Source organism: Dermacentor silvarum, chromosome 1 (genome assembly GCF_013339745.2).
Source record: "Dermacentor silvarum isolate Dsil-2018 chromosome 1, BIME_Dsil_1.4, whole genome shotgun sequence".
Lineage (NCBI taxonomy): Eukaryota > Metazoa > Arthropoda > Arachnida > Ixodida > Ixodidae > Dermacentor > Dermacentor silvarum.
In genome coordinates this window covers 153,609,033-153,636,289 of record NC_051154.1, presented here as the reverse complement: position 1 = coordinate 153,636,289, position 27,257 = coordinate 153,609,033, and the positions used below count along the sequence as shown (strand labels likewise).

General features: G+C 44.4%; 1 protein-coding gene across 3 annotated transcripts in view; it reads right to left on the bottom strand.

Annotated features, from left to right (window-relative positions):
* The window catches only part of LOC119436260 (phospholipase A1-like), a 32,459-nt gene extending 17,322 nt beyond the window's left edge, over positions 1 to 15,137 (bottom strand). The window contains exons 1-4 of one of the 3 annotated variants that reach the window (XM_049656607.1): positions 14,930 to 15,137; positions 11,603 to 11,726; positions 11,214 to 11,253; positions 1,424 to 1,536 (exon numbers count right to left, since the gene is read on the bottom strand). In XM_049656607.1, coding sequence (XP_049512564.1) covers positions 1,424 to 1,536; positions 11,214 to 11,253; positions 11,603 to 11,689 — 240 coding nt within the window. In that variant the 5' untranslated portion in view covers positions 11,690 to 11,726; positions 14,930 to 15,137. The remainder of the gene's footprint in view (positions 1 to 1,423; positions 1,537 to 11,213; positions 11,254 to 11,602; positions 11,727 to 14,929) is intronic. The other 2 variants (XM_037703054.2, XM_037703056.2) reach the window with 2 other exon arrangements.
* Positions 15,138 to 27,257: the final 12,120 nt, after the last annotated feature.

The following is a 27,257-nucleotide window of genomic DNA, read 5'->3' as shown; positions in this document are numbered from 1 at the left end:
TAATTAAATGTTCTTAAATTGCTCAACTGTTACAAAGTATTTGAGGTTGTAAAAAATCAGGCTATAGTAGTCACTGAAATTTTAATAATGTTTTAAAGGCAATAAAATGCGCTCAAATCGCTCTAGCGGTTGCTTCAATATAATAGTTCTTAATTTCACATGTCTCCTAGTGAGGACGAAAGAAATAAAACGCTCGCTTAATATGTATTCGCCTTAAAAAGAATGCTTAGCTCGCAAGCACACTAAAAACGAGGTCGTGAATTGAAAAGTTATTCGATACGTTTCCCAAATTGATTCGATTCGTTGCCATCACCATTTGATTTTGTTTAGCTATGTGCACGTGTACTGATATTCTAAATTTAATGGCATACAATTCGATTTTGAATTTCAGTATTCGGCAGGCCACTCCACAGCAGCGTAAGAAATAACTGCAGATATGCAGCACGGTAACACGTATACGTGCAGCTAAAGCAGTGCATTGTTTTGAGCTCTGTTAAACCAAATCACTTTTTTAAATATGCAAGGAGGGAATAGTTTTACAAAATGGAAACTTCCATCCATAAAACAATTTACTTCACGCACAGCATCTGTTTAAAGCACCCTGCTTCTGTTCTGAGGACTACCCTTACCCTCCACCCACCCTTCCCTATTCATTCCGTTTCGTGGTTCCGGCATATGATCACTGTGCGTTTGACAGTGAGCACGTGTCCACGGAAAATTAAGTGACTGTTATACGGCTACAGTGTTCCCTAATGTGGTCAGAAAAGAACGTTGTGCCACCAGTCCTCGCAGACATTGTCGATTCGGCTAAATGGGTTGCCGTGTCCATTTAAAGAGACGCTAAAGAGCAAAAGTAAGTAAAGCTGTACCATTGAATCGCGCTTCTGCAACAACAAAAATTTCACGCTCACTGTGACAGGAGACTTAATGGTAAGGCAGATAAAATGCAACAACAAAAGACGGGTCCCTGAAGTTCCCGCACAACTTGCCTTGACGTCATAAACTTTTGACAACGTCTGCTCAGCTCAAGTTAACTGTATTTCGGTAAAGAAGGTCTACATTACATTCTAAAACAACCACAGACTCAACCTAGAAAGTTTTCAGAACTTCTCCTGTGCCACAAAACTGCCCAAATACAAAAGAAATTCGCAATGTCACACCGACGTACAGCGGTGAAATTTTATCGCGAAATTTAAAAAAAAGGAAAGTTTGACCTTAATTTTGTAAGCATCAACCTTTAACAATCAAATAAATCAAAATGGAGCATTTCGAAGAATACTTTACTGGTCTAAACTAATTTACTTTTGCTCTTTAGCGTCTCTTTAAGCGGGTCTTTTGCCAGAATTGACGCCAGCGTTGTCGGTCAGTGCCGTTGTGAGAAGTTGAATGTGCTCGTGCTTGGTAGAAAACGTAACCCGCTTACGCTGTCCTTCTTGACATCCTCCTTGTCACCCCCTTTGCTTAAACTGAAGATTTTAGCGGTTGTCATCTGTACCACGCTAGCGGACACTGCGAAAACGATGACTGCCATGGAGGCTAGAAAGAGAAGGAGAAAGTGACAACAGCTAGAGTTAGTATAGACTTGTAGCTGTAGTTGCAAGACAAACAACGAATTTCGAAGTAATGACGTCACTATGTATTTATTTATTTTAGTTTATTTTTTGCGAAATGATTACCGTGCTACATTTGTTGCAATTCTCTGCGCTGTAACGACAAACATCTTGACATATCTTAAGCTACGGCTGGAAGCTGAACAGCAGGCACATGAACCATCTGCTGGCAGCAAAACAAACGAGTGCCGACCGCATACTGCCCGGCTATTTCTCGGGATAGATGCAGAAATGGTTATTTAAGATCTAGCAGCTGTTGTCGAGACTGGCGCTATATGCATGATAGTCCTTTCTTGCCGACCTTTCGGTTGGCTCGCGTACGTCGGACGCGCTTTCAATGCGGCGAAATGCGCCTTTTTTTTTCTTCATCGGAGGTAATAAAGTCGGTTGTGAAGAAATGCTAGCGTAAATTATCAGTGTGCTTACTGTGTATTACTATAAACCTGTATATTGTGTTCGTAGCTCATGTGGCATTGGTGTGTTTCGCATTTGCGGTAAACTGTTTTCCACGGAGGATATGTTACATAGAAATGTGCATATGCCGTAAATAAATGCAAGCGCACGAGAAGAAAAAAAAATTGCTGCAGAATGCGTCCCATGCATCATAATGATACGCATTGTGTACGTTGGAAGGTGTTCAGTCTTATGCATAATTTATAGGCGTGTGCGAAAATTCGAAGTTCCGAACACACATCGAATACTTTTTAAGAGGAAGCTTTAGCGTGGTCCCAACTCCGATGCCACCTATTGAAATACATGTAAAGCGCAGCAATGCTTTTCTGAGATAGCTCCCTGACCTATTTTAATGAAATTGGTTGCATTTGAGAGAAAAAGTTAAATATAGGAACTGTCAGAAACGGAGTTTTGATTTCGGGCTTACAATATTTACAGAAATTGCCAGAAATTTGTTGGTCAGAAAAAAAAGGGAACCACGAAGTTTAGAAATGCATAACTCTGCACCAAAGAACAGATATCGTGGTTCTGTAAACTGCACCTGTTAGAAAACCCAAAGCGCACAAATTTGACATATGAATTTACAGCTTACGTGAATATGTTGCAATGTTTACAAGGCTTTTGCAAAAGTTCTACTCCAATTAAATTGATTTACTCGAGATCCATGTATAATCCACAATTTTGTACGCTTTAGATGTACTATTAGATGCAATTTACAGTATTGTCACATCATTTCTCATTGCTGAGTAATGGAGTTGTAAACTTGACAGTCTCGTTTTTTTTTTAATTTTGTTATTTTCAAAAATATTTATTAAAAAATCGATGGTCTAAATAAAAAGTCCGCTTCCAAAAGTCACCAGATTGCAACTTTTTCTTTCAAATGCAACAAACGTCATAATGATACAGTGGTTTCCGAGCAAAACGATTTCTACTTTGTCATCTATTTAGATAGGAGCCCCCGAGCGAAAGCGCCCTTTTTATATCGTAATTTTGAATCGATCAACCGCTTTTGAAATTTTGTTGTGTTATTTCAATTCCTTTGTTTCCCCGTGGCATAAAAATGGTTGTGCATCATCTACATATACAGGGTTTTTCAGTTAAATTGGGCCAAACGTTAAAAATATGCAATTGCTACGTAGCTGGACAGGACCAAGGTAATGTTGTTTGCCGTCACTTGGAGATACTCAGATAATTTTTTGCATTCAGCCTAATAGGATAATAGGTCTCAATTAATCCATAAATTTTGGACTCCTTATCGACTTTAACATGTTTAAAATATTTAACGCCTTACCGGCTCTTGAAAATATTGATTACAGCCAACCACACGCACGATCAACATACGCAGTTCTAAACAGTTTAACTCAGGCTACTGAAGGAAACAACGAAGTGATATAACAGTGGGTTCCGGGTCATGCTGGTATATTAACAGGCAAAGAATTAGCGGACTCGTTGCAAAATTCGCCCATAAAGATGCAGAAATCCATCTAATCTATTTACCACCAATGGACACGTAACAAATATTAAGAGTACTAAAGAAAGACTTGTGTATGTCAACCTGGTTTAAGGAAAATACTAAGGAATCAATTCTTTATGAAGTGGACCCTGAACTCAAATACCAGCTAAATGTAAATATTGTTACGCGAAGGACGAGTCAGTAAGACTACCAACTATTTACAGGTTGTATTTACAATAGCGGTTGCAGCGCTGACCGGTTAGATTCACAGCGCGAGCCCAGCACCTTCTTTCTCTTCTTTTCTCGAGTGATGGCGCCCGCGCGCCTCGTTCAAACAACCAAATACCACACTCGTGTAGCATAATCCCCCGGCGGCAGAAGCGACGTCCCGGAGCGCCTAAATGCCATCACTGGGAGGGGGATACTGCTTCAGTCGTGTAACGTGCACGATATCACTGGACTGGAAAGCAGATGGGGCGTCAGGGGTGATCTCGTAGGTGACGGGAGTCACGGCACGAAGCAATCGGTGGGGGCCTGTGTAACGAGACAGCAGTTTTTGTAGCGTTAGCTACACTGGCCTAGCCAAGCCCGTTTCGCGCGGCACATCAAGAGCCGTGCTGCGCATGCGCAAGGATCAGTGATGTCACACGGCTTGCGCACCGGAGCCACCGGAGCCGGCACCTCTCGCGCACTCCGCCGCCGCCGCGCGCGACTCACCGCCGCCGGTCTGCGCATTCCATAGGAGTGACGTCGTAGCCGTGGTAGACGCACTGGCGCCGGCGCGCGCTCGCTGTGCAGTAGCCGTCTGACACTGCGCTGGAGCCGCTGCGCTTCTGACTGGCGTTTGCCAGTGTGGTATAGCCATGGAGAAGGAGAGCGCAAATGCTGCTCAACAGCGCAGAAGAACGGAGAAGCTTGACTCATCGGATCCCGAAGTAGTTGCCTGGCAATTAGCGGTTGAGCGTAGGAGGAATGAATACATGTGCCACATAATACGTATACCGCGTGTGTGTCATTGGAGCAGCAGTAAGCATGACAATCAAGCTAATCCTTGATAATCTAGACAACCAGGAAAGCTAAGAATAATCAGCTGAACCTTTGCTAACGCTACGTATATCCTGGCATAGCCGAGCTAAACCACTGCAACTTTTTTCTGACAGGCCCACCTCACGCGCCGGAGACCATAGAAGCACCAAAGAACCAGGCGGGAAGTGCACGTCTCGGTGTCTCTGGTCGTACAAACGCCTTTGACTCTCTTGGGAGTGCAGAAGGCGGTCACGGGCAATTGCCCTTGCGTGGGCAGCGTGGGCGACGGCATCAAGTGCATATTCACTGGTGGGTGCTGCGTGAACAGGGATGGTTGTGTCGAGGGGCAGTGCTGGTTCTCGGCCGAACAGGAAGAAAAAGGGCCAATAACCGGCTGTGTCGTGGCGCGAGGAATTATACGCAAAGGTGACAAACGGTAGAGCGAGGTCCCAGTCAGTGTGGTCGGAAGAGACATACTTCGCGAGCATGTCCGTGAGAGTGCGATTAAGACGCTCCGTGAGGTCATTTGTTTGCGGATGGTATGACGTGGATAGCTTGTGCCTCGTGGCACAGGACTGCAGGATGTCCACGATAACTTTTGACAGGAATGTCCGGCCACGCTCTGTGAGAAGTTGTCGCGGAGCTCCATGTAATAAAATCACGTCGCATAGAAAAAAATCGGCAACAGCTGTGGCGCAGCTTGTAGGGGGCGTTCGGGTGATGGCGTAGCGCGTGGCGTAATCTGTGGCCACAGCGATCCACCTGTTCCCAGAGGTAGAAAGAGGAAAAGGACCAAGTAAATCTAAACCAACCCGAAAGAATGGTTCCGCGGGAATGCCAATTGGTTGAAGGCACCCAGCAGGGAGCGTCGACGGTGTCTTGCGTCGCTGGCATTTCTCACACGCAGCTACGTATCTTCGAACGGAGCGAGCAAGCCCTGGCCAAAAGAAGCGTCGGTGGATCCGCTCGTAGGTACGTGACACACCGAGGTGACCGGCAGTGGGGAGGTCGTGAAGTTCGTGGAGAACAGCCGAGCGAAAGTGTTTAGGGATCACAAGGAGTAATGCTGGGCCGTCGGGGTGAACGTTGTGGCGGTAGAGTACGCCATCTTGAAGTGTGAATAAGCGAAGGGAGCTGTCGGCAAGTGACGATTCCAGGCGGTCAATGGTGATACGCAAGGACGGGTCACGGCGCTGCTCGTCGGCGACATGGACCAGTGGGAAAACAGAGAGAACGCAGGCGTCGGTGTCAGGTTCAGACGTAGAGGTCGGGTCTTCGACTGGGTAGCGAGAGAGGCAATCTGCGTCCTGGTGTTGGCGTCCCGACTTGTACGTCACTGTATAGGGATATTCTTGTAGTCGGAGAGCCCAACGACCGAGCCTGCCAGTAGGATCCTTGAGCGACGAAAGCCAACACAGCGCATGATGGTCTGTGATTACTGAGAAGGGCTTGCCATATAAATATGGGCGGAACTTTGAAACAGCCCAGACGAGAGCAAGACATTCGCGCTCGGTAATCGAATAGTTGCGCTCTGCAGTTGTCAGGAGCCGGCTAGCGTAGGCTGTAACACGGTCGTGCCCGTGTTGCCGTTGCGCTAAGACTGCGCCGATCCCATAACCACTGGCATCGGTTCGGACCTCTGTAGGTGCGGACGGGTCAAAGTGGGCCAAGATCAGTGGATTGGTCAGAATCGTGATAAGGTGTGAAAATGCGACAGCCTGAGGGGAACCCCACGTAAAAGGCACGTCATTTCTTCAGAAGTTCAGTGAGTGGTCGGGCGATTGCTGCGAAATCTTTCACAAACCGTCTGAAATAAGAGCAGAGCCCCACAAAACTCCTGAGGTCTTTGACAGACTGAGGTACAGGAAAAGCTGTTACTGCTCGAATCTTCTCCGGGTCGGGTTGTACTCCGGAAGCATCGACGAGATAGCCGAGCACTGTAATCTGCCGGCGCCCGAAGTGGCACTCCGATGAGTTTAATTGGAGCCCAGCCTTGCGGAAGACGTGAAGGATAGTTGCGTCACTTCAAAAGAGGGTAGTTCGTTACATAGCGAATCTCCCCTACCTCTCGCATACAGAGTATGCTTTTCGCACATACAGTATTGTTCCTGTAACATGTATGTATGAATTACGCATTTTACGTTCCTTCCGCTTCTCATCTACTGCATTTAGGGAATTTCTAACAGGACTCGCATCACTACAATTTCACAATAAACGGGTTAACACTAGGAGTGATCCTACATGGTTCCTCCCAAGCTTCCGCACAAATTATAAATTGCAGATGTTGGAACACAACTTACCCTTTATATTAAATAAGTATACCGACATTAATCATTACACTTTAAGCGAAATAAGACAACATTTTATTGATGCACATTTCCTCTGACTATTTGTTTTTGTTTTCCTGTTTTTCAATCACTAGTATTCCTGGTGTAATCAAACGGTTATTTGTTATCCTTGTTTTGCTTTACTTATATTAGTGTGTAACTTTCACTGTTGTATAATAAGAGTACCTTGTAAAAACATATCATTTCTGATCGTTTTGTTGTGCTTTTCCTTTCTTTTTTTTCCTTCTTTTTTTTAATTGATAGCTTTGTCATCATTGTCTGCTTTACTGACATATGCTCACTAATGTATAATTACTATAGTACTTTGTAAATATTCAACTTTTTTGTTATCCTTTATAATATGTATGTGTTTTTACGTTCCTTTGTTAACAACGAAATGTGACATGTCGAAACTACTGCCACATCATAGGTTGCTAGGGCCTCGTCAAGCTGTTTGAACCAGCTTTTTGTCCTAGCATCCATTCCAATGTGTATTTTTGGAAAAAATAAAAATGATTTGATTTGATTTGATTTGACGCGCTCAAGGTGCGTCTCAAACGTAGGAGAAAACACAAGGGCGTCGTCGAGGTAACAAAGGCAAGTTGACCATTTGAAACCTTGAAGCAGAGAGTCCATCATCCGTTCGAACGTGGCGGGGGCATTGCATAAACCAAACGGCATAACCTTAAATTGGTAGAGGCCATCTGGTAGAGCCATTTGGTAGAGCCATATGCGACGCAAAGACGGCAACTGGAACAAGAGCTACACTCCATAGATCCTTACCGACCTTTCTCTCTCGCAAAATTGCTGGGCCCATGGCCATCGAAAATCGCTCAGTGAAAAGCATTGAACGCACTCGAACATTTTTTCGAGGACACAGGCATCCAGTTACTATAGATATCGCACTGAATAGCCACACAGTGTAACAACAACTTGCTTCTATTATTTGTAATTATCAGCGCTTGTTTATCACGTGTTATACTCTTTTCTATTCTGTGTAGTCTCATCTGTTTACATGCTCATCACAGTCTACATCGCGGCCGCTTGTGCGTGTTTGTGACTGTTTACAAACTCATTGTGGTGTGACTTGCCTTTGCCTTTTATATTAATATGTTTGCGGGTGTATAGGACTGTGTTCTGTGGATTTCTGGCCCTGTGACGTTGTTTCTTTTCATTTTTTTTACTGCCTATATTTTTATATTGTTGTTTCTGTTATACGAAAAGGAGTAGCCGTCTCAATTATTCTAAATTCTATACCAATTCTCAATTATTATATTTAGATGAAAAGTGTCAATGAGAAAGTTGTATAGCAACATGAGAAACTACCGATGCAGCGTACTTTTGCTCAATACGTGCCACATTAAAGTGTTTTTCCGAGCGTGAAAGATGCCCGCGAATACATGCAAAATGTCCCGAGTGGCCAGTCGCGCGGCAATTTTGCGTGTATTCGCAAGCCGTATTCAACCAATCTCTATTTGCGTCATGCCCCCCCCCCCCCCCCCCCCTTTGGTTGGTGCCAATGTAGATGGACCGGAAAACTAGGGGGGCGGAGAGTTGTAGTTTGCCACGAACTTGTCTAACAAAGCATAGAGGTCAACTGGCCGGCGGCCGTATCGTTATTCGAATATCCCTAATAATTTATTGCTTGCAATGTACTGTTTACAGTTCCTCTGTGTACGCAATATATAGTCTGACTTAGTCTATATGTTAATGGCTGTGCATGCCACAGTGTCGATGAAAATTGTAACGGAGCATTTTCTAATTTCATTTATTCGGAATCTGTTCATGTGGCCGCACGTATTGATCTTAAGGTGCTGATGTGAATGCTTTATCCTTGTAGATTTTTGCAAAACGACTGCTTTCTACGACAACACTGTTCGTAAAATATTTGTATATACATATTTAGCTGCCATTCCCATCGAGCAGATAAAATATAGAAATATTACTCTTGTTTCTAACAGATGTGATTACGACTACCCTCCCTAAAGGCATGCTGCTTTCCGTAAAAGCCGATTGTTTTAGGTTACTACCATCCCGCCTTTAGTCGGTCCCTATATAACAAGTGTGAGTTTTATACGAAATGTTATGTTAGAGCAGTTTATGTTTTGGCAGTGTTGGTTCCAATTATCATCGGTTCCTTCACACTCGCTCCAAATTGAAAGTATATCGCACAGAAAATTTCACTAGTACATTTTTGTAAGTGCCGGACAGTGAAAACATGCACAATTAAAGAATTGCAATCTAAACAGTACAATGCTGAAAAATATGAACGGGTTCTTGAGTTATAGACGTGGATTTAAGTTTTATTTTATTTAGCTCTATAAAAAGCACTGCTCGCTAGAAAAGCAACAAAAAGTGGGGCATGTCGCCATTAGTACTATTCTAAGCTGACGTATGCATACAATTGTGGTGAACCAAGTAAAAACTACTCTGACCATGTCATTCTGACAAAAACTTGGCATGCTTTTCAGGTTGGAAAAAAATTAAACAGATCCAACGCATATCTTGCAATCTATGTGAAGCGAGCTTTCGTGAAGCGGTCAACAAAATGCTATAAATTTACCCCCTTTACTTTCCTGCGTCTTTACCGTCAAGAAAACTGGCGCATGTGAGCTCATGCACCCGTGCTACGTAAAGGACACACGCGGCGTTCAACGATACAAGTAGGATAGAAGTATACTTGGCACAATAGAAGTATACGTGCAATTGCGGCTTAATTGTTAGAGCGTGGGGTTGCTTGGCTGGGATAAAGAGGCTTGATCCCAGCATCGGGGGCACGTACTTCTTTTTGTTTTAATTGTGAGCTATACGGCAAGGCGGCAGCAGTACCTAAAAGAACCAAGTAGCCATAGTGAGGAAAGTCCGGGAGCTAGGGTTCCAAAAGTAAGCTTCCCTTTAAAAGCATTGTGTTGTCGAAAGTCCCATATTGCCGTACAGGTATTCCTCATTTGCTCATGCTAAATTTCTGGGTGAAGCAGGCTTGGCCAGGCCTTCACGGCCAAGGTCAAATTGGCAGATCCAAATAAAAATTGTTTCTCTCCTCTCCTCTCTCACTGTATCGGCGCACTTAACTCATAAAATACCGCCCTACTGGAGCAAACTGTCTACTATTTAAAGATGCTGACAGAAACGTTTTTATCACGTGTCTTATGCGTATATCTCGCAAAAAAATACATGAACTAATCGATGTGTACGCTAAAGAGAGCGAATTGCAAGTGTCCAAGAAGCGGGAAGCTTACCAGTGCGCCAACGCTTAGCCTGTGTTCGACAAATAAGCCAACCTGATAAGCTTTCAAGGCCCACTTCCTTTGACCGATATATCTGGCCGATGGACGACTTGCGGCCACTTTTTTGCGGCGACGATTGCTCGTTCATTGCAGTGACGGTGGCGCGTCGCCGGCCGTTGACTCGCGTAGATCGGTAGACGTTGCCGGAGAGAGAGCGCAAATTAATGTAATCCACAAGGGCTCGTGCAAGAAATGACGCCACTTTCAGGGGTTCTGCAATCGGCTGCTAGATCAGGGGCCCGAAGCTCTTTTCGGCAAGACGCGCTTGCAATCAGGTCTCTTAGCTCACTAAGGAGACACGCACCACTTTGACTGCGCTACTGTTGCTGGGAAGAGACACAGCCCCAGGCGCTCCTCACCGGCAAGAACAGGCGACCCGCTGAATGGCCCTGCCAACGGGCGGCTGAACTAAACGGATTTTGTGCCCTCGGATTACGTTCTGTAACTAATGACGGCTCATACGCTAAAGCAGTCGTTGTTGTTTGTTTTTGCGTGACAGAATCATATAACTAAATGAGCGTAATGATAAAACGTCGTTTCTAAGAGCGCCTGGTCTGCGAAATGAACAGCGTAAAAACGTAACGTAACTATCAGCTCATTATCAAAATACACACGGCTCGTTTTGTTGCTTTCTGCAACATTAAAAAAAAGAGAGACGAAGCTACTCCACCTTAGTACTGTCTACGATGTCATGTTAAAGAAAATGAGGTCACTTATGTTTCGGGACATAGGGCTGAAAGCATTTTTGCGTACTTGTCCACAAACTACGATGCACTTCCTTCAAGATGTATAGACGGTAATACGTACCTGCAGCAAAAACAAAACACCCTAGATGTGCGTACTTGATATGCAAGCTAAAAAGTCGTTAGCTCCGGTAGACGCGTTATGCTAACAGTGTTTTAAAAACCAGCTGGTAGTTTGTGCCGCAGCTTCCGCATTCCCTAATTTTCTTAGTTTGCGTCTAAACCGTTTAAACAAAAGCATCTGCAGAGGCAAAGCCAAATAAACAAGGAAACCAAGGGTTACTGTTGAAAAAAAAAGAAAAAGAATTACTTACGTCTTGGTAGTCTCACGGACATTATCACAAGCTTTAGGTCCTGTGAACATATGAAAAATTGGTTACTGACTACATTAAGGAAGGCCGACGGATATCCGCATTCTTATGCTTAAAATTAAAACCATAGTTAAGGTTACCATGTGCAACATACTCATGTATTCTAAGGTTAAGGCTACTATGCTTTACTATGCACCCAGAAGCGATTATGATTTGCTACCCTGCACTGTGGGAAGGGTAAGGGGGAATGAGTGTTGTGCGAACGGGCACTACAGTGTCCCCGCTATGCAGCTGGGTGCAAGTTGTTGGGATGCCGGTTTGAGCGGACATTAACCGTAGAGCTAAAGGTACACGGTGCTACCAAACCCTGTCAAAACTAAAGCCATGCGAACCATGTCGTCCCATGCAAGCTGGATGTGGACGAAGCCATAGAGTGACGAGGCTGCCAAAGGCCAGTATGACGCGACGATGGCGACCATAAATTGTGGCAAGGACGACGATGGTATCAGAGTATCGCTGTAATAAAAGTTCACTGCGATATAAATTGCGTCACTGATAAGTTCAACACATGTTTTTGCAAGTACTAAATTTATTAGTAAGGCACCATCGCGTTTTGTCAAGTTTTCTGTTGTAAAAAGCTCCAAACGAGATTACCACTTTAGGTCCATAAAGGAGTTCGCATATGTCAATTTCCATTAAAAGCCCTTACCAAATATGAGATACTTCTTTGCCTAATATTTGGATTTGTCTAGTTTTTGCAGATACTTTTGTTAGGTCAACAATATCGTTGAGCTGCCAGTTAAAGGGTTAAGCCGGCTTTAGAAAGGAATATACAGTAATGTGTCACATTTATGTCATGAGCCAGGTAATTGAGAAATCTGTGAAATATAAACGCGCCTCTAAATGACCTTCATAAATTAAAAAAAGATGTTCACTTCAGTAGAGATACGAGCACTCATAAGAGGCATTACGCATCCAAGGATTAGAAGAAGCATACGCCAGTATTTTAGAAAGTATCTTCAGAGATTCAAAAGGAATATAATTTTTCATATAAAAGCGGGAAAATACCGGTCACTAAGCGTACCAGGGAAGGAGGCACATTATCTATAACATATTGAGTGAATGCTTCCAAGACGTATTCAAGAGGCTTGATTTAAAAGGTTAACAGTAGGGACCAATGAGACCTACGGTTTACAGATGACACTGTCCTCTTCAGCAACGTTGAAGATGACTTCATTCATGACTTTAACAAGCAACGTCAAGTGTAGGATTCATGATTAATATGTAAAAATTAAGATAATGTTCAACAAGCCTGGCAAGGGAACAAAAAATTGTAGGATGTAGCTAGCCTTTTGAAATTGCACAAGAGTACCCTACGTTTATCTATTCACCTAGGTCAAACAGTGGACACGGATAGTACGAAGGAAATCTCCAGATAAATAAAACAGTTGTAGCGTATACGTCGAGCAATTTCTAGACATCAACGGCACCTAACCGTTATCCACTCAAAAGAAAAATTACGATCATTGCGTTCTGTCTGTACTAACCTTGAATGCATCTTGGAGGATAACAAAGAAACATGATAAGAAACTAAGGATTGCGCAACGAGCCATGAAACGGAAAATTATAGGTGTAACTTTAACATTTAGAGACAGGAAGAGAGCAGCATTGCAGTAGAGAGCATGCGTGTTTCCAGTGGATATTAAGAAGCAGAAGTAGAGTTGGACGGCCATGTAATGTTGAAATACGATAACCTGTATAATGACTACCAAGGGAAAGAAATGCAGTAGAGGATGGTGAAAAATTACGTGATGGATTGTGATTAGGAAATTTACACGCGATGAGTTCGGTCGGGTAACGGTATACACGGGTAATTTGTCATCACTTGCAGAGGGCATGAAATAGGCTGCTACTGACAGCTTTCTTTATCAGCCTGGGTGTGTTTTACAGTGGTTCAAGGCGCAACCGCCGCTTACAAGACGTATCGCTGGGCTATCAAGATTTGAAGTATTGGATATTTATGCGTTGAAATTAAATTAAATAAATTCAGGGATTTTATGTGTAAAAACCACGGCCGGGATCGAACCCATGACCTCGAGCTCAGCAGTGCAACGCCATAACCGCTGTGCTACCGCAGCGGGTCTGTATGCGTTATATATGTCGTGTTCTAGTTTCAGCTCACAATGCACATATCTCCCTAAATTTAGGTTCCTCAACCTTAACATTACTGTGTAAGACATAACCAAAGCTAGCAGTAGCTAACTTAGCGAGGCAATATTGAGGTAAATGACAAAAGAACTTTACATCGAAAAGAAAAAAAAATGAAAAGATGGGAATTCGGAATGAACTTAGGAGAATTGACCAAACCAGCGCACGAATATAGGAGCTTTGAGGACCATTCCATGACAGGATGTACTTTTGTCACAAAAGCTCGACGAGTATTTAAAAAAGGATGCGTCACGATTCTAATTCGTATCGTAACAAACTTAATAAGAGTGGACAGCTGATAATTGGCGTATGTTAGATATGCTGTTCCATGCCCCTTTATGTGTGTGTATGTGTGTTTTCATGTGACTTGGAAAGGTAGCAGTAATGCTTGTTATACGCTTACTCTATCTGGAAAACTCCCTCTGGCAAGCATGAATTTCACTTAATTTTTCGCACTTAGCCGGAACAGATTTTCCACATTGAAGTGAACCAGTTCATGCTTAGGTAGGTGCAATAAAGATTAGACACTCTAGGGCATTCAGTAGCACCCCCAACTGCTCGCATCCTGCACCATGCTAACGCGCACTGCAAGAGGCGATGCAGAATGTGGGGGACAAAGCAATTTGAGCTACGCCGTTCGAAAAAGAAAAAAAAAAGTCACGCGACAATGCACTGTGCTTGAGTAATTTTTCAATCAGCATGCCAATGCCAACCCTTTCCTAACTTCGAAGTTCCAGGAAATATATCAAAGCTTTCGGTATTTTGTTCACTAACATGGCCAAGCCCTAACTCAACCTAGTGAAACCTAGTAAAAACGTATTTCTTGTTCTTAATCAAATTCAAGTCATAAGAGATTACGCCACAGTAATGACTGCTCAAACTCACTAGAAGATGGTCCGCGTAAGACAGAGTTTGAAGACGTCAACGGTGTCGCTCGCACCTTGGGAGCGCGCACGGTCACGTGAACTAGGATCCAGTTGGTGCAAATAAGACATGCGTGCCCTTGCTTCACACGGGTTAACATCTGTGTAATTCGGTCAATATTTTATAAAAGAGTACCTTGCCAAAAACACACACGTGTTCGTGCACGAACACACACAAACACGCACACAGGAAGACACGCATCGAGCAAAAGGCCAAATATCCTTCATGTTCAGTAGATAACTACCGCAAAAAAGAGATGCGGTGCATTCAGTCACTAACAGCTGTTTTAAATGTTAGGAAAAATATAAAAGGCGTATGGATAGACATGCGTGCAAATATTACTCTGCACACTCGAACGTGCTGCCGCATGCAAGGCTCAAGCATAGAAAACAACAGTCACAAAAACAGGCTACAGAGAAAGCTATAGGGGAACTAAAAACGAAGCAGTACATTGAATAAAGCACTGAGTGGCTTGTCAAGGCTTTCTCTATGTTTCATTTGAAATTTCTATCTCGTCCATTTGCATCTCTTTGTGCTTACAGCCTACATGTATGCTCATGAACACAATAAGTTTTTCGACTACTTACGAATATTAACGCAAAGTTCTTTAGGATGCACTTCCTACGCAAAAGCCTTAAGTGGCAGTAACCTCCACAGTATACTCTCAGGTGAGATAGAATCACATTCCGTTAGCCTACAAAAACAGTAGGTAGTAGCTCTTCACACTGTGGGTCTGATCAGAGAAGCCAGCGATGAACCACTGTTTTGCCTTCTTCTACGCGCACACCGCACATCTGTCCTTCGTAGGAGCCTTCTAGCACATCTGCGACTGCGCGATTGTTTCTTGTCCTAAAATTAGGCGCATTGTTGAGAGCATGTCTGGGGCCTTTCAGCAAGCTTGTGATTGGCGTTTGTTTCTGGAGGGAATACTTTCTCCGCGTGCTCTTTGCATTGCCGCGTTACTAAAAAGTAGCAATGGCAATACCTTAAAACAGATGTGCGACGACGTTATAAAAAAAAGTGTCTCCATTAACTTGACGTAATGTCATTCCCTCTTTGTGAATTCACCGTTCAGTGTTTACTGTTCGAGGAAGATAGCCAGAGTTCACCTTCACCTTAAACAGTATGAACTACTTAAAAACGGAAGCTATTGAACTAATTGGATCAATCTAAAAAAAACAAGGTTTAGTGCAGTAAATGGGCACCGTCACATAAGCCCTGCAATGCACGCTCGCAATTCTTTATTTATGATGAATACTGGTTTGAAGCATGATAAAGTTGGTTCAAAGTTGAATAACAACAAAAATTTACAAAACTCCCAAGCACTTTTACTGCAATAATAGGTAGCAGTCCTCTCGAAATTCCTCCCCCTGCAACGGCATGACCCACATGGACGCAGCTAATAGTCAGCGTGACGAGTGACTAATACGAAAGGCATCATTTTAGGCTCTAACTAGCATCATTCGGAGAATGAGGTTAGGTCCGACTGCAGAGTGCGGTAGTCCGTCGACATACTTGATGTCGTCGGCGTAAAGAAGAAATTAATACTTCTGTGTTGCTGAGTAAAAGTCATTGATGAAAATTAAGAAGGGAAGCGCAAACGGAACCTTGAGGCACACCACTAGATACCGGAAAAACAAAAATAGATTGATCATTAATTGTCACGAAGCATAACTTATCTAGGAGATAGCTACGTAGTAGACCTACAATAGCAGCTTGAACACCGTAGAGTGCAAGCTTCTAGAGCAGTAGGGGATGACTGAATATGTAAAAGGCTTTGCTGAGGTCGCAGTACACAGCGTCAACTAGCCCTTTTCATGCATTTGTGTGACGGGCGTGGAAACCTGCATCATAAAGCTGACAAGGTTGGTGGTCGTTGAGCGGCCAGAAAGAAATCCATGCTGATTCGGAACAAGAACATTTTTTAAAATAATGATAATAATTACAATGATAATGAATCAATCATTTATTTACCGTGCGCAGGAACAACCATGAGGTCTAAGTGCTGGCGCACGCGTGATTAAAAAAGAATACAGCAGGGGAATATCAGTAAAAAAACAATTAATAAATATAATCTTGAAAACAAGAGTGTACACACAACAAGGTGCAAGGTGAATACAAAATAAAAAGTAAAAGGGTAGTTTAACAATATGTGAATTTATGACACAACAACCCAAAGCTCGGAAAAGAACATTGACAGTGAGTTATGAAAAATATCAAGGTCATGAAAACAAGCGTTATAAAGACTCTGTACAAGTATTTCGGTGGACGGTTGAGTGTTGGTGATGACAGGCAGGAACATGGAAGGTCTATGTTCTCTGGTGATGTTGCGTGGAATACGAAATATGATACAACTGAGGAGTTCGAGACAGGTGAGGATACCATGAAGGAGACTGAAAAAAAACAGACGGTCAGCGCCATTACGTCGGCAGCGAAGTAAGGGCAATGACAGTAATCGAACAGTGATAGAACAAGGTGCAGTGTCCATGTAATGTTGCGGCTCGAGGTGATGTTTGGGCAAGGAATCCACCAAGCCCATTCATGAGTACGTCCGGTAGAAGGAATGAAGGAGAAAGGGTTTCATTTAGAGAGAGAGAGAGAGAGAGCTAGAGAGGAAAGGCAGGGAGGTTAACCAGAAGCGAGTTTCCGGTTTGCTACCCTACACGGGGGGGGGGGGCGTATAGGGGTTGGAAATAGTGCAAAGAGAGAGAGAAAGAGAGCGAAAAAAGAAAAAAAGGGAAAAAAGACACACATGCATAGGTAACAGAACAGGCGTTCCGATCACAGACGTTCACACAGGCCAGTCGATTTCAGGAAGCGCAGGAGCGCTTGCATGGCCTTCTGATGCGATGTTGAGTCGCGTCGATGTTGCAGAATTCTTTCTTCCGATAAAGGCTGGTCATCCAACTGGTTCAGCACAACGGAAAGCGTTGTCTCCGCACACTGTATTGTGGGCACTGACAAAGAACATGACGAATCGTTTCCGCGTCCCCACAATCGCCACATGCTGCGCTGTCGGCCATCCCTATGCGGAACGTGTAGGCATTGGTAAACGCGACGCCCAATCATAGCCTAGACAGAAGGGTCGCATCTCTTCGGGGAGGTCTTGGTGGAAGTCGAAGGCTTAAGGTTAGATCCAAGGTGTATAATTTGGCGTGCATAAAATGTGGTTTCTTCCACTCTCACGAAGTGCATTGGCGTGCAAGTATAGGCGGAGCATCCTTGCAGCATCTGTCCTAGACAGCCGAAACGATAGGCGGTTGTCTCCTTCATGAGCTGAACCAGCAGCTTGATCGGCACGTTCATTGCCAATGATTCCACAGTGACTTAATTGGTAGCCAATGAAAGATGATTTCATGTATTTTCTCAGTTAGGTGGTGTATGGCCTCTGTGATTTCAGAAACCACTTTCTGGCTGGTATGAAGTGGGGTCCATCTGAGCATTCGCTACTCCGGCTGTACCAGGCTCTCTACGCCGGCTACATTCGGTATAGCCTGCCAGTTGTATCAAGTATGAGCCGGTCATGTTTGTGTACGCTGGAAAGTGTCCAGGCACAGATGCTGAAAACATGTATCGGTGTTCTGCGTTGCACCTCAACCTACGGAACCATTGAGGAGGCTCGCGGCACCCTTTTACCTGTCTATCTACGATGCGAACCTCTTCCAGTATTCAAACGAGTGCTGTACCGTCATGGACACCACCCCTTATCGACACTTCCCGACATACGGCCGGACTCCACTTTTTCCAGAGCCATTAAATGCCAAGAATCTGCCATACCATCATATTTTGCCCCTGCTGACCTTCCACGTATGCCCCCATGGGTAATGTCCAAAATACGGGTACCGTCTATCTATTCCCGGAATTTCTACAAAATCGCGAATACCTACCGTCGGCCTCAGACATTTAACACTTGAATATATGTCGAAAGAATATGACTCCTCGGTGAATGTGTATGCAGACGGATTGGTTTCGTCGTTTGCCTCTGGTGCGGCTTTCATCGTGCCTGCGCATCAAGTCATTCGACGGTTTCGTCTGTGTAACAAGACGACCAGGGGCGTAGCCAGGGGATGGGGCTGATGGGGCTTCAGCCCCCCCCCCCCCCCCCCCCGAAATATTTTCGTGCTGGCATGCACCGCCGACCAAAACGACCACCGACGCCGGGAATCATTCTGGATTTTGTCTGCAATGTCTTTTTCACGCTCGAAAAGACATTTCGGCACGAACGTTGCCAACTCGGGCTGGATTTCGTGGCAACGCCCTGGCACATGGAGTCACGTAACGCAAGGAGCCCCATCCGAGCACAAACTTTCAAGGGCTTTTCGATAGCGAGCGGGCGCGTTGCGGCATCTCACAGCGGTCGCGGAATCTACGGAGCACATGAATTTCAATTCGGAAACTTTATAGGTATAAATTTCTCAAACTTTTGACGTGAAAGGTGCACTGACATTTCCAAAGGCGTGCTTTAGATTTTCAATTCTGGAACTTTATGGGTTTAATGTTCTTATGAACTTGGGCCAACATGCGCGCACTGGAGCCCTCGTGTCCAAGCTGTTCCAGAAATAGAAGCACACGCTCGCAATCTTCCACACTCACGAAAATACTAAATATCACCATGACTGTCAGCTAGCAGCTGATAATTTTCTCCAGACATTTTCAGGAAGCGTGCCCAATGTGATCGATCAGCTGGACCAGGGCAGGCAAAGTAAAATATGAGAAAACAGAAGAAAGTAAACGGCCTATTATTCAGACTTTTTTTTTTGCGGGCGACAAGATCTGGCTCTCCGTGGCCACAGGGACAATGGCCCTATGAATTTTAGCATAGCCCCTGCTGAAAATACAGGTACTTTCAGAGCGCTTCTTCGCATGCGAACTGATTGTGGAAATACATATCTAAGGAACCATTTGGAAAGGGGCCCCAGTAATGCCGCGTATTTAAGCCCAGATGCATAAAACCAAATTATAGAAATTTGTGGTGACATCATCAAAGAAAGCCTAGATTCAAAAGCAGGCTGCTTCTCCATACTTCCTTATGAAACGACGGACATCGCTGGAATCGAACAACCTACTGTTTGTGCAAGGTACCTAAACAAGTATGCCAACGACATCGAGGGAGTGTTTTAGGTTTTAGCACCGGAATAGATTCTCATCTCTGACTGCCACTGCAGGTTCTATGTAAATGTGTAAATACTGCTGCAGATTCTAATCACCCTTCCAGTGACCATTGCCAGCGCAGAGAGAATATTTTTTAACAAGAGTTTGCTAAAAAACTACTTGCGCTATACAATGTCTGTGGAACGCATGGTTAGGCTGGCGCTTCTATACACCCACAGAGACGTCGGCATCAACGTGTCCGAAGTCATTGAACGCTTCGCTCAACTTCCCCGCCGAGAGAAGTTTGTCCTTTAGATAGCGAAGCAGCAAAAATCAATGCAAGTAAAAAGCTCTGTTCCTTCAGGTCCATGAGCTCTTAATTATGAAAACGTATGACTGTTCATTAGCTTTTAAAACCGCAGAAATTTTCGTCGTTTATTCTAGCAGTTAGCATCATGATCAAAATTATCATGCGAATACGAAAATTACGAGGACATCAATAACCAATTTTGACCGACCTTGCTCATTGAAAGCCCGGCACACGCGGCGTTTCCCAAAAACTCGGATGTTGGGTAAACCACCTTGCCGCACCATCTGCGGCTTTCGCTTGTCCTTTTCTTTCCTTTTCAGCTACCTGCTTTTATTTCTTTTTTGAAACGAAGCAATACCCTTATTTAATTTGGGGTGCAGAATAATTGTTTCCGCTGTGCAGGCAGCTAAAATACACATTTTCGTACTGATTTCTGCATTCTTCCTCTATTATTCTACCCATATGGCGCTGTCGCGACCGCTGCATGGCCCGAGTACATATCACGATTTCTGCGATCATAGTTTTCTTCTTGCCTGGATCATCTGTCTTTCTGTGCGCAAAGTTTACTATCTGTGACTGCGCAACATATTTATTTGTCTTGTTTGACGCATTATATGCAGTGACGTTTGCTTAAATACGTAGATTTATTGGAGACTTACGCGTATTTTTAAATATCTTGTTGCGAGGTTCTGTGTATACAAGCAGTGAGCTTTGTTTCCAGTGACTCTTTTTTGCCCTTTAGCGAGTTGTATCTTCGCATTTGTTTATTCCATTCTATCTTTTCATTTGTAATGTATATTTTGCAAAACTCCTACTTTTTATTTGTACTCACTGTTGCGAGTATAATCTCGGTGCAATTACAATACACGACCGGTTACAGCTGGTCCTGCGCAATCTATTGCAACGAGGGACAGCGTCATTGAGGTTTTTTTCCTGCCCGTTGCATATGTACAAAAATGTAAACAAGGTTCTTGAATGACAAATATTCATCAAAATATTTGTCCTCAACTTATTCATTTCATGACCTTTACGTTTTTCATATGAGCTGCATGCACTGCTTTGCTGGTTTCGAATGGATAGAGTTATAAAGTTCGTGTGATGTTTTCTTTACTTATTAAATAGACAAAAAAAGCGGAAGCATTGATGTCAGTTATTTATTCCACAATTTTGGGGTCATACGAAGATATTCTTTTATGAAAAAATACATATTTTACGTGACAGTGCATAGCGTTCACTAATTCGTTTGCAGCATCTAATATACAATGGCATTGGCAATGCAGTTATTAATCATTCATTTGATCCCTCGACAAATTCTATAAGGAGGAGGCCGCGCTGCAACCTGAGCCCCCCCCCCCCCCCCCCCCCCCGTCCCAAACAAAATTTCTGGCTACGACACTGAAGACGACTACAACATCTACGGAACTAGTGACAATCAGAGAGGCCATTCAATAAATTTCGCGATAGCCTCCTCAAGTATGGGCAGTCTTCAGTGACGCAAAATCGGCTCTGCAAATACTTAGAGTGATGTTGTAAGAAAGCGCTTACAGAGTGTTGGCTCTTCAAACTGCTGAGCTCTACACTTTAGCGCAAGAAAACGGCCACCACCTCACATTTCAGTGCATTCCCAGTCACTGTGGTATACACGGCAGCGAACTGGTCGAAGCGAAGAAAGCACTCGAAGAACCAGAGTCACAGCTTGCAATTCCTTTTTCAAGACGGACGCCAACTGCCTCCTCTCCAGTGTCATCCGAAAATCCACAAAAGAAGCACTGGGACAATCCGGATAATCGACACAGATGACAACAGAGATTGGACCCTACCATGAAATTTAGGCTACCACCGAAAATTCAACGCAGCTTTGCCACTCTTCTGCACAGGCTAAGGCTGGGAGTAGCGTTTACGCGCGGATAAGTTCACCTCATGCTACGCACCGAGTCGCCAGACTGTGAGTTGTGCAATGTGAATGAAACTATAGGTCGTGTGCTTTGTGACTGCCCTAAGTACGTGGAAGCGCGTCAAAAGTTGAACAATGACCTTACGCGTCTCGACAGCCCGCCGTTGTCGGAGGACGTTATTTTAGGCCCTTGGCCAGACGCTCACTCGAGTTTCAAGGCCTTCCAGGCGTTACTGAACTTTTTCATATGTTCAGTATGAACATATGAAACCAGACCTGGACTGTAGGGTTTGAGCATGCCAAATTGCTTGCCATATGTTTTACCATAGCCTCCTATATACTTTTGGTTTTACATCCTCCTTCTCTCGTCATCATCACCCATCATGTGCCTCTTTATTCCCTCTTTATTTCCCTCTTCCCCTTCCCCCAACGCCGAGTAGCTGGCTACAGGAATATACCTCAGGCCGACCTATCTGCATTTCGTATCATTAAACTTCTCTCTCTCTCCCTCTCTGTTCCTGCGGACCGCGCTGTAAGGCTGTCAGTAAACTTTGCAGTATCGTCTTCGAGTCGCAGAAAACGGACCATTTGTTTGTTGGTTCGTTAATAAAGTGTATTGCGACTCGAAGCGCTGCGAGTTCTGCTGCCGTCGACATTGTCAAGAGAGATGTTTTCATCTTGATAGTGGTGTCTTTTTCTGGAATAACCACAGCGGCGGTAGAGCTGTTCTACAAGGCGGAGCCGTCGGTGTATATATGGGTGTAATTCCAGTACTTTTCACCTGGTATGGCAGTCAACTCCATCAGGAGCATATTAAACGTCCGAGTACACATCAGGACACGTCAGAATCCCCCCCTCCCCCACTACACCACAGGTCTCCGCTTTTAATACAGTCGTCTTCCCCAGGAAACTACACTCGGGAATCTGATGACGGTATCTCGGCCAATGACAATCGTCGAATCGATCGAAATATCCCTCCCGTGTAGACGCACCGTTCCGTCGAGCCCGCCTCCGATGTCGCACCCTCGCCCCCGCATTCTTAAACCTGCGTGGCCATCTGGGAAACTGAACTCGACGCGGTTCCCACGGTGTTGATCGATGATGGCCCTTTCATCAATTAGAGGGCTCTGCGTGACGGCCCTCTTGTCAGGATCAGGATTAGATAGAGTCATCTTCACGACAATTACCGTATCCACGAATGGAGGTGGCTGTGGTTGCTTCGACGCGAGCTCCTTGGTTAACGCGTCACAGTCTATGACACACCCGGTCGCTGTCGGTGCGCGCGCTGATGGATGGACTGACCCGTGCTAAACGTCCAAGGAACGCGCTTTTCCAGTTTGAGACGTAACAGTAAGCGAAACGGTAATGATATATGCTTGGAAACTTTTTCTGGTTTCGATCTATAATGTCACTGTTGGGCCTAGAATGGCCATTCCAGACGACCGACACGTATTCGAGTTGAGGAAGACAGATTGTTGTGTACATTTTGCGGAACGGTGTAGGAGAATTGCGCAAACAGAGCCAAGAAACTGCATACCCCGCATTGCAATGGGTTTAGTGTGAGCTGAAAAGTGTAAGATTGTATCAAAAAGCACACCGACATCATTGATCTCACAGGCCTTACACAATGGAACAGAATCTACAGAAAAAGAAAAAAAAAATGCCAGCGTGTGGGAAAGTCATGACTTTAGTCTTAGCAGCATTCAAGGTGAGGTTATGATCTCTGCACCATATAAAAAAAAAAGAAAACAGGTCAGACTGCAGGATGCGACAGTCATCAAGAGTATGAATTTCCTTAAATATCTCGATGTCATCGGCATATAGAAGGACTGAAGACTTCCGAATAGCGGAAAGAACGTCATTATTAAAAATTTTTTAAAGCAGTGGTCCTAATACTGATCCTTGAGGGACGCCGCTAGTTGCGAGTAAAATGAAGACGTTTGGCCGTTTAAATCAGCCCAGATGTCTGACCTTAGTCTTACCACGGGAGCTTAGGACATTAAATAAACATAACTACGTGCACTACCTCCTCAGAAAAGGCGAACAGAACGTCTTCTCAAACTCATCGCAAAAATAAATAAATAAATAAATAAAATAAATAAATAAATAAATAAATAAATAAATAAATAAAGCCCACTACAGCGTGCTTGTTTTTGGCATCGCGCTCCACTTTGTGAACAAGCAAAAGAGAATGACTGAGAAGTGTGAAAGCCACTAGGAGCCTGAGAACGAGTGAAGAGCTGAGAAGAAAGCGTACAATGTTCCAACGTCCTGCCGCAGTCAGAGGAAGCATCCCTTTTTCTACCTCTGCAGTTACTTTCATATCTCTGTGGTTCGTAATATTAGGTCCGAAGCACCTTATGCGCCCGGGCTGTCGGCGTCTCCTGTCGTAGTCACGGTAAGCAAGCGGCTCGTGCTCGCGCTCGGCACGCGCTCGCGCCACTGCTCCCGCGTTCGTCGTCGTCGTCGCCTTCCACAGCTAGCTGGCTGCGTTGCCGCTCATCATTCCAGCGTAGAATTTCACCTCTCGTCTGTCGTCGTTATGGGGAGCTGCATTTCGCTCAATGGGTCATTTAACACTTACGCACAAAATTTAATTCACCGCTCAAACCAAGCCTACGACTTAACTCGGGATAACTGTAATAACTAATAAAAATTCAAACAGTAAGAAATGCGTACATAATGGCCAGATTACTGAGGGAGTTAAAGAAAACAATGACGGTTTCGCTAATACTTTATAGTAAAGGACATCATAAAGCTTGCCCTAAAATAATACTAGTGACTGCTTGGCTGCACAGATTTTTTATAGTCTTTTGGTACCATTTCCGAAGAAATTTTTCCTTCCGGAAAATCTTTTTTGTTGGCGTTTTTTATGGCTTTTCGAGCCTCCAAATGGGCAAAAAAAATGTGCATCTCTAGTCGTGATTAAAACATTCCGTTTTGGCAGATATTACCTGAAAAGCTGCTGTGAACTAAATAATTTACTCATGTTTGCTCCAAAGCTGTTGCGAATGTCGAATAAGCGTTATGCTTATTCCTTATAGCTGTCCGCGGCGACTATAGCATTTGTTTAAGGCAGTGCTGACAGATAGATTTAGCACTGATTTATACGGCACATGCCTGCTTCAGCGCACTTTGGGTGAAGGTGAAAGGCCCGATAGTTGCAGCATGCGGGGAAAGAGTGCAGTTCACATAGCGGTCATTTCGCCCAGATGTGAAGCGCAGGTCCCGCATGTCCGTGTACTAGAGGGAAGTCAGTGACCGGGGCGTGTCTTGAAAGCAGCAGTATGCGAGGAAAGGTGAAGCTTCAAGGGCAATCGCGCTGTGCTTCGTCTCCTTGTCCACCTACGTAGAACTTCACAATGAGGATCAGAGGCTGCATATGCAGAAAGGTGCTCGTTGAAGGACTTAGCTGAGCTGGGTGCTCCCGTTTGTCGCTCGGTAGTGCGCTGGCAAGACGCTGCGAGACAAAGGAATGTCATTTACAGTACTATTGATCGGTTTCGCGAGAGGAACACGATCTCTTTTAGCCATTAACAGTAAAACGTGCAATGTCATCCTTGCGCAAACACAGATGAGCAAATACAGGCACCGATGACACTGCATTTACTGGGTGTACTGGAATAACATTCCCTCTTATGGGTAGCAATTCGTCGGTTTCCACGCTCATAGTAGCTTAAAGTTGAAACATGCGGGTCGGCGCAGTAGCTATGGCGTTTTGCTGCTTAGCTGGATTTCACTAACGTGCGCTCAAAGCACAATGCACGACTGTTTTCGCATTCCGCTGCCATTGGAATGCGGCCACCACGGCCGCACATCAAAGCTGCCGTCTCGTCCTCAGCAGCAGATTAAAGTGTAATGACTGTTTCAGCGGTAGGCTACTCGAGTTCTGCACTTCCGGAAGTTTAGGTGACATGTCGTGTGTATGCTTGTAAACATTCGTTCAGTCGTGTTACTAGTTTTAGGAGTTGATGCTAACAGGTGCTTGGTACTCTTGCTAACAGGTGCTTGGTACTCAGCACCGTATTATTTTTCAGTCATTGACTCGAGCCTGCGGAGTATGGGCTACTTGGTCTGTGCTGCTCTTCAATGAACTTCATTGATACCAACCAGTGTCACGGGGTATGGGCGAATAGGTGGGTGCCGGTCTTCGATGAATCTTTATTACGTTGACTTGAGTAACTATATAGGTATGTGTCACTGGTTATGTGGCGCCCTACACTGACAAAAATGATGCTTTAAATTTTACGATGCATGGCGAAATCCCGCGCCATCCACGTACTTTATTGCGGCGTCGCTAGATGGAGCAGCGTGTGCACCAAGAAGCGCGAGAGACAAGCTCGGCTGCTTTTCGGCGTTGGCAAAAGGTTGGGTTGCTACATTGCTTCAATGCTAATCGCATTGACGATGACATTCATCGTGAGATCTGTTCTGCCGAATTTTGGCTGTTATTAGATGCCACGAAGCGGCACTTCTTGCGAATACATTTATTAGTAAAAAAGACTGCTGCCATAAACGTGCCCCCGTGTTCTCTTCGTAACACTTCACGCACCTAAATGGCCGCGCACTTAACGGACCTGCAAGTGCCTTCTTCAAATACCGGATGTATTTCTCTTTAAAGTAAGACAGATATGAAATACTGAGTCTTTTTGGCTTAAAGAATAGTTTAAGACGTTAGCCCGTGTTCACAAACGTTTTTACGCGTGAACTTTTCAAAGGCAGGTGCCAACCACAAGGTCGATCCAAATGTCTCGCGATGCTTGAGGCAAAAAGCGGTCCACAACCAATTGTCACCGACATCAGCAAGGGTGGTTATGGAAACAGAAATTGAAGCGCGACTATTTGAGAAGGGAGGAAACATTGAGAAGCAAACGCCGTTTTTGTTTTTATTTATTTAAACCGAGACATTTTTGTTCCATTGAACTAAAATAAAATTCCTACTGAATGTTACATACGTGTGGCGAGGAAAATAAAGAACTCTGTTGTACTTTAACATTTATGATAAAAACTGCCTCTTTTAGAGCACTCGCTGTAAGAGGGGGTGTTTAAGCCACTATCAATTGCAGTAAGGTGCCGTTGTTGATGTGTTCAGAAAGGCGCGTGCTTAAAGTTCTCCTGCTACTATACGCTCCCCTCGCATGTTGTGTTATTTGGCTTGCCAACGTTTGTCTGAATTCGGGTGGCGCGGTGTTTCCTAGGCTGTTTTATCGCTGTTCAACCCGTTCGGTCAAAAGTAGTGAGTAACTTCGCTGACTGAAGGAAGTGCTTGGGCTCCGATGATGCTTGAACGGCACTCAATGACCAAAGCTTTTTCTGGCCTGGAAAAAAAACAAAAAACTCTGTGCATGGTGGCGACTTCGACACCCGTACGGCATTGCTTTCCGTGCTAAAAGCTCGAAACGCCCATCAAGCCGAATGGAGGGGCGTTTGTAAATACTGCTCTAATGGCAGGCCACAAAAAAAACAAACAAATTTCGCGCCTTTGACCGCAAAAAATAAAATGACGTCACTTCTGTTTGTAACGGATATGGCGTCATATTATTTTATTGTTCCACCGGAAGTGTTCCCTCATCATACAGATGGCGCTAAGCCCCACGAACCACCGATGAACCGCCATGTT